Genomic DNA, 12429 nt, shown 5'->3' with positions numbered 1-12429 from the left:
GTTGACTGGACGCCAAACCCTTGAGAAGATTTCTTTTGATAGTTCAAATTTGGACAAACACAGTATTTTAAGAAGTGATATGAAACTGTGAATGTTCAGCGACTACTCCATACCCTTAGTGCTCTTACAATGGCCTGCACTGGCGAGATCTATGTAGGAAATCTTATTCAATGAGTTCCGTGCCTAGGTGGGTATGCTTTAGAGAGTGGATCCTTCGATAGCCCCCAAGGTAGCTGCTTCATGTCGTGTGCCTTGTGCTTCGAGCATGAACAGTCTTATCGCCGCATCTTTCCACTATGTTCGTCCAACTTGAACCCTACTACATCTAGCACAGTGTAGAAGATATTGTCCTTGTTTGACAGGAAACCCTTTCATCGGGCTATGGTTGTATGAAGGACATGATTCTCTCTGTGCCTTAAAGGATCGACGTAGTGAAGAAAGCATGGGATGGTACGCCAAGTATTAGTCCACTCTTCACATTATACAATTGGAAATTGATGAAAGATTCCAAAGTTAAAAAGGGGTATGTCAATTGATACATGGGTCTCAAGGAATCTGTGCTTCGGGCATGACCAGCGGCCATCGATCCACACCTACTTTGGAAGCCTCAGTCCGAGAAGTAGGGATATTTATTATGTCACGTTCGGTTAAACGATGTAGTCACAGGTGCACCTGGTAGTCTCGCATGGGAGGAGAGAAGATAAGAGATGTAGTAAAAGAAAAGAGCCGCGCGCCGGGGGAGAAGGAGGGGCGCTTAAAGAGACCCAAAAATAACAAGTGTAGTGCATGCTCGAGAGGGCAGGTCATCTGGCTATTCAGTCTATTTGTGCCTTGACTGTGGCATGTTTTGGAATTCAGATGGCATGCTTCCCTCGGATCCCTATCTCCCAATACATAGGCTCTCCGCTGTAACGACGGTGGTAGATGTAAATGATCAAGCTTGAAGACAAGGGTGAAGAGCAAAAGAGAAACCCAACCTGATTTCTGGGTAGACGAGACAAGTGCACATCCAACCCTGCCGAGTAATCAAGGGTTGAGATGTGGAGCAACAGTTCAAACGATCCGACACTCCATTGAACTACGGAAGCACGATATAAGGCCATGGATATTATTCTAATTTTAACTATATACATTTGATCAATTCAAGACCCATCACATTTCATTATATCGCCTGCAGCCACAGAACCCCTTGAACACAACAGTTAGTCTCCAAGCTATGGCTGGGAGATATGTTAGCCCCAAAGAATATTCATCTTCGCCAGCATGCCGTCTTTCTTGATTGGCACATTCTCCGGGTCATTGTTGGCTTCATCTATCGCTTGTTGAACTGGGACTTGCTTCAAAGGAATGATCTTTGTCCTGCGGATCAACTTATAGCCCACGTACGCGAAGAGGACGAGTGGAATGTCCCTAGGGTCAAGGTCAGTAGATTGAATTAAATGCCACAAAGAAAAGACTCACAGATACGATGAGATAAACGACGCAGTGTCCCAATTTCCTGCCGTGAAAACTACGAATCCGCCCGTAAAGAGAATCACAACACAAGAGACTAACGCAAACCAGCTTGTGTATCCTATATTCATGTCAGTATTGGAATCACTCAGAGAAATGATTGTCAAAACCAGAATGCGATACATACTGGTAATTCGATTATGCCACGGCAACTCTGTTGGTGAGATGCCCTGTTTATCCAGCGCTTGCAACAAACGAATGTGGTTTAAAGCGATAGCGATCCACGAGACCAAGGTACCAGCCGAAGTCAAATCAACGAACCACCAGAAGACATTCATGGCGTCGTTGGAAACACACATGTAAGCCAGGAAGGAGAAGGCAACCTGTAGCAACACACACATGTACGGCACTCCCCACCTAGTAGTACGCAGGAATATTTTCGGAGCATGTCCCTTGACCGCAAGACCATACAGCGTTCTTGTTCCTGTCAGGATACTCTGGTTCGATGCAGACCACGCGGAGGTCAAGCATACGGCGTTCACAACGGAAGGAATAGCCTTGATGCCTGCATCGCTGGCGGCAATGACGAACGGACTCGTAGCCGCGGTGCCAGAGTCTGAGCCGAGACGTTCGTCAGCGCTAGAGACCAACATACCCACGACCAGCACAGTGGCGACATAGAAAATAGACACTCGCGCAAATACCCTTTTACAGGCTTTGGGAATGTTCTGTCGTGGGTTTTTTGTTTCACCAGCGGCCGTGGCTAAGGATTCTACACCCGCGAACGAATAGACTGCATTGGTCATAACGGCCCAGAATCCAAGGAAGCGTCCCAAAGACCCAGTAGCAATGTACTCAACGAATGGGCCCGGGTCTTTCCAGTAGTGGAAGCCTCGTCGGGGTACACCGGGCACACCCCCTAGATCAATGACAAGCCCGAGAATGACCACAAAAATCACCAGCAGGATCTTAAGAATGGCGAAGAGGAACTCGATCTCGCCATAGACACTGATCAACGAGACGGCAACGGCCACTGACACAACTATGAGGATAGTCACCCAGACGGCGGCATTGATATCCGTCCAGTATTGGATAAGGACGACGCTGGCGGAGATCTCACTTGGAACACTGATAAAGCATCCGTAAACAACATTCCAGCCGACCGCGAATGCCAGCGCGGGGTCCACTAGAATCTCTGCATGTCGCACAAAAGAACCAGTGACTGGTAGCAGTGCAGAGACCTCTCCGAGAGCAAATTGAATGCAGCAGACTATCAAGCCGACGAACAGGTAGCCTAGCAAGGCACCCAGAGGACCACCGGTAGCGATCGAGCCACCTAACCCGAGAAAGAGACCCGTACCCTATGTTAGGTCAGTCATACAGTTGCTGTCATTATAATAGTCTGCATACAATTGCGCCAGCAATGGCAATCATCTGGATATGGCGTTGCCCCAGACCCCGGATCAAGCTTTGCCGTTCATACTGGGTAACGATCTGTCCGTCCTCGGAGATGGCAGCGCTCGATGAACCCGACTGTGGAGTGAAGTGTTGGTATTCGACATCCTGAACATTTTGAACGACGTATCGACTCCCTGTCTTGGTAGAACTTTGATCGTCGAATACCCCTGCCATGGCGTCGTTGCAGGAAACAAAGTCTTCCAACCAGAAAAGATTTCCACACTAGAGGGGCAAGCAAGCTAATCACATCATTTGACTGGTCGATGAGGGAAGGCTAATTTTTGGCTTATCTGCCTTGGTGGGTTAAACCCGAGCTTTTAGCGTAACGGAAATTATGTTTAGGAGACATTGCTTCAGCCGACGTTGGCGGCCTCGGAGGTAACGCGTTAAGTGGAAATCTTGTCTATGAGATGATTGGCTCCTTGTGGATTGCAGAATGTCGCCATTTCAACTGAAAAAGCAGTTATGTATCGGAGTGGACTTTGTGGGAGAAAATGGCGCAATATTTATGCACACACACTCGGGAAGTCTCCGAGCTATTCAAACCCCCACAATTGGCTTTAATTGGTTGAACTGGAGCAAGGCTAACCCTATGTGGATGAGGTTGGGCGATTTTTTTCGGCGGTCTATTTGTGCGTGCTCCATACTCCGCATATATCAACATATAATGTACAACATACGGAGTACATGTTGCCACTGTAGCTACTCCATACATGAGGATCACAGGCCCAAGTGCTATTACGATGCCTCTCTCCGATGTAATTTGCATGGAAAAGAGCTAATACCAGGTGCGGAGTAGATCAAGAAGCTATGTACTCTGAGGTTTTCATGCCATTCAACAAGGTTGTGTGTCTCGTCAATTTGAAAGATGAGAGGCCATGTGTAAAAAAAAAAATCAAATAGTTCAACACTGCGTAAGGATATCAGACTCTACGAATGTTCAGTCTGGTTGTTACGGCCAAGCAAGTATTATAGATAAGCCTCCTATGGTCGTTCCAACGTTGGTACATTGTGTGTGGTAACTCTTCCTGGGCGCGCGATGGACGGTGCTGAGTAATCAACACGCGCTCGAGGTCGACCCGTACTGCGGAGATAAGAAAGTGATTCAAGCTTCAGGTGTTCACTCTCACCATTCTCTAGCCATGTCATTAACCTTGAAACTCTCTTCCTTGGCAATTCGGACTTTATCCAAGCCTATCGCCGTAAGCTTATATTTTTGAGTGCGAAATCCAGAGGCTAACCGACACAGTCTCAAATCAAAGCCCAAGCCCGTGAACATGAACGCTTTCGCAAGGTCTGCGTCTCTATCGCCCAAGCGCTTCACCGATTCGATATGCGTATCCGACTAGGCTCCATCCGCGATACTGCCACCTCCCAACGTCAAGATGCCGCCGCCGCCGAAGCTCGAAAACACAAGCCCACAATCCCCACAGTGCGAAACGCAGCCGACACGAAGGCCGCAGAGGACGCAGAGGCCAAAGCCAAGGCTGCAGCAGAAGAGGCGGCCAAGCCCCATCATTATCGTATCCGCCCCCTATCTGAGTCTAAAGCTATCGAGTCCGGTGCCAACTTCATCTCCGAATCCTTTCTCTTCCTTGTCGCAGGAGGTCTGATCCTCTTTGAGTCGTGGCGGTCACGGAACAAGGAAAGCACACGGCGTGAAGGCGTGGAGGGAAGATTAGCAGATCTGGAACAATCAGAAAAGGCGGCACGTGAAGCTCTGGTGGCACTAGAAAAGGAGCTGCTCCAGCTAAGAGCAAAGCACGGCGATTTGCCCAAGTTGTCTACGAAGAGGATTCTGTCTCCGGAGATCTATGAACAAGCGCCAGAGCCGGATATGCCAGAAGTTCCACAAGGGTGGCTCTCACGCATTTCCTCGTATATCTCTTTTGGTCAAACTGCGGAGAAGACGACCGAGTCTGCACCTAAAATCCAGCCCACAACAAATAAGGCTGCACCGACAACCTCAACTCCCGACCCGTCTGCTGCATCAGCTAGTCAGACGTCATCATCTACATCGAAAAGCTTGTGATGGTTGATTCCGATTGACATTCGCATCGTACCTAGCGACCTCCTATTATATAAGGTTAGGCGTGCATTTGCTTTTCCATTCGATCAAGATACCCCATTGAACAGACCACTGGAAAGATCACAAGGTGTTCTTTCGTTTTCGAGAGTAGGGGTTTGCAAAGCAGAGTCACTTGTTGATATCTTCCTCTGCTCCTTCCCTGATATGTACATACATACACACACACAACACGTCCATAGAGGCAACAACTCTTCTCTTTGATTTTTTTCTCTTTCTTCTGTCTTTGCACCTAATATCTCCCATTTCAATCCATTATTTTCATTGCTCCTCTCCTCCCTATGGGTGGTGATACTCTTCCTCCTGACAACGGGCCTTCCTCTCCTCGCTCTGCCATGAGCCCACTCAACTCCTCAGTGCCATATATCCCCACATCTACACTCGCCCCTCAAACTACAGAAAGTGGAAGCCCACAATCTATTTTCCTATCCACTGTTGCAATGTCTACCCCTCCCCCGATGCTTGGTCTTCACGGTGAATACAACCCAGAACTTTGCAAACGCGATGAATGGGCTAGGCTGGCTACCACCCTTACTACTCTAGGCAGCATGAAAGAAGGTACGATGTTCCTATCCATGATTCATTCACTAAACCCTTGGAGCTGACCGTATCGTCTAGCTTCGCCGGGCCCCCCTAAAACAGATTTCAGCTGTTGGTTCCCTTGACTCCCTCCGGTAAGGTTTAAACGTTAACCATCCATTAAGCTTTGTGGGCTGCCCGAGATGCCGACTTCAGCTTCGAGCTTATCTATCAGAACCGAACCTTTTCAACGTTCGATGTCCTGTATCAGATACACTCTATTAAGCTCAATGCGCTTCTGTTGACTCCTAGTCGGCTGAGGGTAACCACGAGGCATCAAACTGCGACTGCAATCCAGAGATTTGCTGAAGCCAACAAGAACTCATTGGGGGTGATTGTGTACTTAATGGATGCGGGATCGTCAGGAAACGAACAGATCGAGGCCGTGCAGTCTCTCGGTGCACTACACCACTGCCTTTCATTGGGCTTCTCAGAACCGCCCCCTGTTCTTGTTGTGTCTGACGCATCCTACCTCCTGGATTGCATAAGTGCTTATATGAAGAGTATCTCGCGCGCAAACCCGGTGAGTTATAGCCGAAGAACATGGCTTGCCTTGTATTGCTCATCAGCTCATATATCGCGATTAGATTCAAGTAGACGCTCCTGGAGACAAGGTATTGTGGCCTAAGTCGCCTGTTCCTGCGCCTACGCCTACATCGTTTCCGCCTTCGAAGTTTTTGCTTTCAGCCCAGACCAAAAAGTGAAGCTTCAAATGCATGCATCTCAGAAGATGAGTCGCTTTTGGAGAGGGAATGACTTTGATTCCAGGCATTTGCACCTGGTGAAAGTCACCGCAATGTTATGAATGAGCAGTGGATCCTCTTATTGATGGGAGCATTTATGATTACTACTCAAGCCACGTTTCCATATCCTGTATTGGGCTTTGTTGATGCTGTCTCCATATGAATGTCTGCTCTGCTGCACTGGAACCCCAAAATTCAAGCTTTCAATTTTGGAGATCCCACAAACCTAGTCAGCTTCTTCCTTCATGAGTCTTGATTTAAATCCTAATTGTAACGTTTTGCTTCAAATAGCACATCAATATGTCCCATTGCTGTCTACAAATTTACTTCCCCTGCATCCCTATCACGTGATGTGATTGCCTTCCAGATTTTATAATCTGGTTATTGTCCATATAATTAGGATGTGGTGTCAACGATCATCTGGATGTCCAAAATTTGCGGTGGAAATTCCTATGCCACACTGGTGCTTGGGAAGCCCCCTTCTGTTCATGCACTTTCCAATGAAAGGCACTTCATGTCTCAATCCGAGGGCGTCGCCATCAACATCATCCATCAGACCTCGGAAGAAAAGAGTACTTCAACATCCACACGAGATATCGGGAGATCTCCCTCCACGGACTGACTCGTGCCCCTCTAGCAACTGATAACAGCCACCAGGTCAAAGTCAACCTCGTGATTCGAGTTTAATAGCAGTCTAGTTGCCCAGATTGAAGTTGATTGAACGTTGGATAACGAAATTCCATGTCAAATTAAGAATACAACCCATGAATGATTTCATGGCTTCACGTAATCTCTGGTGGCCTAGGTAACCAAAATTGCGGTTAGGCAGGAGTAAATTCGTCCCTGGGACATATATGCCCAATGACGTCGGTGCATCTATTCTTAATCGCACGAGCCACAAGCCCTGACGCGCATGCCTGACCCAGGAGGTTCGTAGAAAAGAGATTGCCATGGAACAAAAATCAAATTGAGCAATCAGAAAACAACCCAGATCAAAATAGATTAATCTTTGTAATCGAGTAAATTGATGTCCAATTTGCCCCTGAGGCAGCAACGGAACCAGAAAAGGGACCATTTTGTGGCGCAGCTGTTTGCTTTGGTTTGACTCGCCGTACGTAAGTCCGTCCAGTCACTTCCCGAGGTCTCTCTTACAATTACCTGGAGTGAGCCCTAGACTACTTCTTATTCACTCTCAATTCCGACTCTTCACTTGTCACTCGAATTGCCACTAGAATTCCCCCATTCGGTTGATACGTCAGATTTCATATTTGTCGCCTGGGCGCGAGATCCCCCGAGAGGTTGACACAAGATGGTAGGTGGCCTACCTGCGCAATGACCAGAGAAGAACCAAACTGACCCTCTGATTGCGGTGTAGGGTCAGTCACGACGCCCTGTTGGCGGAGAGAAGAAGAGCCGCTTTGGGCGCTCCAAAGCAGTCGCAGATGTCGGCGATGGCCGGCAAGCGGGGGGGAAGCCGCAAGTCAGGAAGGCCGCCTTTGAGAGCAGCAAGAAGAAGGAGATTGGCGTGTCAGATCTTACGCTGCTCAGCAAGATCTCCAATGAGGCCATCAACGACAACCTGAAGCTCCGGTTCGAGCACGACGAGATTTATGTAAGGGACCGATCGAGCACGCGGACTGCGGGGTTGTACGCGAACACGAGTACAGACTGACGGGAGACTATTAGACTTATATTGGCCATGTTTTGGTTTCAGTGAATCCTTTCCGAGATTGTGAGTTGCTCCGTGAAGAGAGTGAGGTTTCCTTTGCTAACAGACTTCCGATCATCAGTGGGTATCTACACAGATAATGTCCTCGATTCGTATCGCGGCAAGAACCGCCTTGAAGTTCCTCCCCATGTATTCGGAGTCGCCGAGTCCGCATACTACAACATGAAATCTTACAAGGACAACCAGTGTGTCATCATTTCTGGAGAGTCTGGTGCCGGAAAGACCGAGGCCGCGAAGCGGATCATGCAATACATTGCCAGTGTCTCCGGGGGCGGTGATTCGTCTATTCAGGAGACCAAGGATATGGTATTGGCGACGAACCCGTTGCTGGAGTCATTCGGTAATGCAAAGACGCTGCGCAACAACAACTCGTCCCGATTCGGAAAGTACCTAGAATTGGAGTTCAATGCCAACGGTGAGCCGGTGGGAGCCAACATTACGAACTATCTGCTGGAAAAGTCACGAGTAGTGGGACAAATTGCGAATGAGCGAAATTTCCACATCTTCTACCAACTCACAAAGGGTGCCCCGCAGAAGTACCGCGACAGTTTCGGCCTCCAGCAACCCCAATCTTACCTTTATACGAGCCGTTCCAAGTGTTTTGATGTACCGGGAATCGACGATATTGCCGAGTTCAAGGATACACTGGATGCGATGAGGGTGATTGGAATGAGCGATGCCGAGCAGGACAATGTTTTCCGCATGTTAGCAGCTATTCTCTGGATTGGAAATGTTCAGTTCAGCGAGGATGACTCTGGCAATGCTACCATTAGCGATCAGTCAGTTGTTGATTTCGTCGCCTACCTGTTGGAGGTTGATTCTGCTCAAGTGAACAAGGCTTTGACTATTCGTCTGATGGAGACTGCGCGAGGGGGGCGCAGGGGTTCCGTATATGAAGTGCCGCTGAACAGAGTTCAAGCTTCAGCTGTTCGAGACGCTTTGGCCAAGGCGATTTACTTCAATCTATTCGATTGGATCGTAGAGCGCGTCAACCAGTCACTGACTGCTCGAGTTTCCATCACCAATTCAATTGGCATCCTGGATATTTACGGATTCGAAATCTTCGAGAAGAACTCTTTCGAGCAGCTGTGTATCAACTATGTCAATGAAAAGCTGCAGCAGATTTTCATTCAATTGACTCTCAAGGCAGAACAAGATGAATACGCCCGCGAGCAGATCAAGTGGACTCCTATTGAGTACTTTGACAACAAGGTGGTGTGCTCTTTGATCGAGGACAAGCGCCCTCCTGGAATTTTCGCCGCTTTGAACGATGCCTGCGCAACTGCCCACGCTGACTCCGGTGCGGCCGACCAGACTTTCGTTGGTAGGCTCAACTTCCTATCCCAGAATCCCAACTTTGAAGGTCGCCAGGGTCAGTTCATCATCAAGCACTACGCTGGTGATGTCAGCTACGCTGTAGAGGGAATGACGGATAAGAATAAAGATCAGCTCTTGAAGGACTTGTTGAACCTTGCCCAATCTAGCAGCAACGAATTCGTCCACTCGCTGTTCCCCAACCAGGTCAACCAGGATGACAAGCGTCGCCCACCTACCGCCGGTGACAAAATTAAGGCATCCGCGAATGACCTTGTGGCGACGCTCATGAAGGCGCAGCCGTCTTATATTCGCACAATCAAACCTAACGAAAACAAGGCCCCCGGGGAGTACAACCACGGCAATGTCCTGCATCAGGTCAAGTACCTTGGTCTCCAAGAGAACGTCCGCATTCGACGTGCTGGCTTTGCCTACCGTCAAACCTTCGACAAGTTCACCGAGCGATTCTACCTCTTGTCCCCAAAGACTTCGTACGCCGGTGACTACACATGGACCGGCGATGTGGAGTCCGGCGCAAAGCAGATCTTGAAGGATACCCGGATTCCTCCCGAGGAGTATCAGATGGGTATTACAAAGGTTTTCGTCAAGACTCCTGAGACGCTGTTCGCACTCGAAGCCATGCGAGACAAATACTGGCATAATATGGCCATCCGCATTCAACGTGCTTGGAGAAACTATCTCCGGTACCGCATTGAGAGTGCGATCCGTATTCAGCGCTTCTGGCGCCGCACGACTGGTGGACTCGAACTCATCAAGGTTCGTGATCAGGGACACCAGGTGCTCCAGGGCCGCAAGGAACGCCGGAGAATGAGTCTTCTCGGTTCTCGTCGCTTCCTAGGCGATTATCTCGGTGTCGGGAACACCGGTGGTCCTGGTGAAATGATCCGCAACGGTGCAGGCATCGGCGGTTCAGACGAAGTCATTTTCTCTTGCCGTGCCGAGCTTTTGGCATCTAAATTCGGTCGTTCTAGCAAACCTGTCCCCCGGATCCTTGTTCTGACGAGTCGGCATGTCTATATTGTTGCACAGAGTATCGAAAACAACCAGCTGGTTATTTTAGCGGAACGAACCATTGCTGTTGGAGCCATCAAGAGTGTCAGCACCTCGAATCTCAAGGACGACTGGTTCTCGCTGGTCATTGGGGCTCAAGAACCTGACCCGCTCATTAACTGTATCTTCAAAACCGAGTTCTTTACTCATCTCAACACTGTCTTACGTGGCTCTTTCACTTTGAAAGTTGGAGAGACCATTGAATACCACAAGAAGCCTGGCAAGCTGGCAACCGTCAAGGCAGTCAAAGATCCAGCTGCTGGAAACGTCGACAGCTACAAAAGCAGCACAATCCACACTAGTGCTGGAGAGCCTCCCAACTCTGTCTCAAAGCCCACTCCACGGGCAAAGGCGGTTGCGGCTCGCCCGGTCACGAAGGGCAAGCTACTTCGTCCTGGTGGTCCCGGTGGCGGCCCTTCGAAATTGTCTCAGGCCGCTAGCAGACCTGTCCCTGCTGCCCAGCCTCTGCCCCGGTCTACCCCGCAGCCTGCTGCCCAGTCGCGCATCGTGCCGCAGCCTGTGGCTGCTGTCGCCGTTGCACACTCTCGCAAGGAGTCTTATACCTCCGTGCGGTCCTCTGGCTCCGCAAGGGCTCCTCCACCACCTCCACCTGGGGCACCTCCTCCAGCCTCAAGAAAGCCTGCCGCAAAGGTCAAGTATGACTACAACAGCGACCGGGCCAATGAGCTTTCCATCACCAAGGGCGAAATCCTAGAAATTGTATCCAAGGAAGGAAATGGTACGCACCCAGCGAATCATTTGTTTTGATCAGAACTAACTTGCCCTAGGATGGTGGCTGTGCAAGAACACAACAACATCAGCTCAAGGATGGACCCCCGAATCCTACCTTGAAGAAGTAGCCGTCGCTTCCGCACCAAAGCCCACCCCACCTCCCCCTCCTATGGCACCGCGCGCAACCCCTAGCCCTATTCCAAACGGTGCTGGAGCCGCTGCAGCCGCCAAGACCAAGCCCGCCCCGCCCGCTCCCCCAGCCAAGCGTCCCAACATGGCCGGACGCAAGCCCGCGCCCCCGCCCGCTCCGCGAGATAGCGTCGCGAGCTTGCAATCGGCCGACTCGTCGGGCGCCAGCGGCCGCGGTACGCCCAACAGCGCATCAAACGCCAGCCTAGCAGGTGGTTTGGCCGAGGCACTCCGGGCACGACAAAGCGCGATGCAGGGCAAAAACGACGACGACGATGAGTGGTAGAGTTGAGAAGTGCATTGTTTATGGTCGGTCGCGGTGTTGGACATTTCTGCGCTTAGCGTTGACCTTTTGCGTTTGTTTTCGAGTGTGAGGGGCCGTGGCATATGCATGCAAAGGTCAGCGAGTCTTTTTTTTTTTTTTTCCTCTCCCAATGTCATTACATGCTACAGTAGAGCCGAGTTCAATATATATATACCGTTTCGCGTGAATCAAAATTATCCCGGAAGACGTCCTTTTAATGATGTTTTTCATCTCTGATGCTACAACAACTTCCGTTCTAGAAGATGCATACAACAGTTGCGGTAGCCTGCACACCACTGCGGCGAGTGGTCTGGGTGAATGATATCAACTATCCTACCAATTCTGCACTCCTTCTCATGCCTTCTAGAGGATACCGCCACGGCTTTTCGCCCATCACACCTATTCCGTGTGATCAATTAACGGATATCTCCAAGGCTCGCCATCCATGTGCTGTAAGCACACTCTTTCAATATGACCATAGGCAATCTTGTTCCAACATCCCCTCCGCTTCGATCTTCTTCCTCCAAGCCCTCTCTCCACGACATGTTCCGTATCAACCGGCTCGAGCGACGGCTTAGGCACCCTCATATCCATTGTTAACCAAGGGATAGAACTGAATCCTTGATAGGCCTGAAGCATCTCGTTGGTTTCATCATTGCCGTATAAAAGCCCCTGCAAACACAGTCACGGGTGGTTCAACCCTCACGGTGCTGCAATGGGGCTCTTTGGCAGTGGGGGGGGCCTATTCTAGCAACAAAGCAGGCATTTCGAT

The 12429-nt window shown here is 49.8% G+C and overlaps 4 protein-coding genes across 4 annotated transcripts; 3 read left to right on the top strand and 1 right to left on the bottom strand.

Annotated features, from left to right (window-relative positions):
* Positions 1-1232: 1232 nt before the first annotated feature.
* On the bottom strand, positions 1233-3084 carry Pdw03_5219 (Arginine permease, putative; the record flags this gene model as incomplete). Its single annotated transcript, XM_014683591.1, has 4 exons — positions 1233-1410; positions 1462-1573; positions 1640-2813; positions 2863-3084. The coding sequence occupies 4 exons, from the start codon at positions 3082-3084 to the stop codon at positions 1233-1235; spliced, it is 1686 nt and encodes a 561-aa protein (XP_014539077.1).
* Positions 3085-4052: 968 nt separating this feature from the next.
* Pdw03_5218 (Optic atrophy 3-like) lies at positions 4053-4942 on the top strand (the record flags this gene model as incomplete). Its single annotated transcript, XM_014683592.1, has 2 exons — positions 4053-4112; positions 4160-4942. The coding sequence occupies 2 exons, from the start codon at positions 4053-4055 to the stop codon at positions 4940-4942; spliced, it is 843 nt and encodes a 280-aa protein (XP_014539078.1).
* A 335-nt stretch (positions 4943-5277) lies between these two features.
* Pdw03_5217 (uncharacterized protein) lies at positions 5278-6279 on the top strand (the record flags this gene model as incomplete). Its single annotated transcript, XM_066100984.1, has 4 exons — positions 5278-5554; positions 5615-5647; positions 5701-6098; positions 6163-6279. The coding sequence occupies 4 exons, from the start codon at positions 5278-5280 to the stop codon at positions 6277-6279; spliced, it is 825 nt and encodes a 274-aa protein (XP_065957924.1).
* A 1348-nt stretch (positions 6280-7627) lies between these two features.
* Pdw03_5216 (Myosin I MyoA/Myo5) lies at positions 7628-11639 on the top strand (the record flags this gene model as incomplete). The annotated part of the gene is made up of 5 exons (XM_014683594.1): positions 7628-7630; positions 7694-7930; positions 8005-8050; positions 8109-11171; positions 11221-11639. 5 exons carry the CDS (start codon positions 7628-7630, stop codon positions 11637-11639), a joined length of 3768 nt encoding a protein of 1255 aa, XP_014539080.1.
* Between the last annotated feature and the right edge of the window lie 790 nt (positions 11640-12429).

Source organism: Penicillium digitatum, chromosome 6 (assembly GCF_016767815.1).
Source record: "Penicillium digitatum chromosome 6, complete sequence".
Classification (NCBI taxonomy): Eukaryota; Fungi; Ascomycota; class Eurotiomycetes; order Eurotiales; family Aspergillaceae; genus Penicillium; species Penicillium digitatum.
Note: the sequence above shows the minus strand (reverse complement) of the source record. Positions and strands in the feature narration are given on the sequence as shown.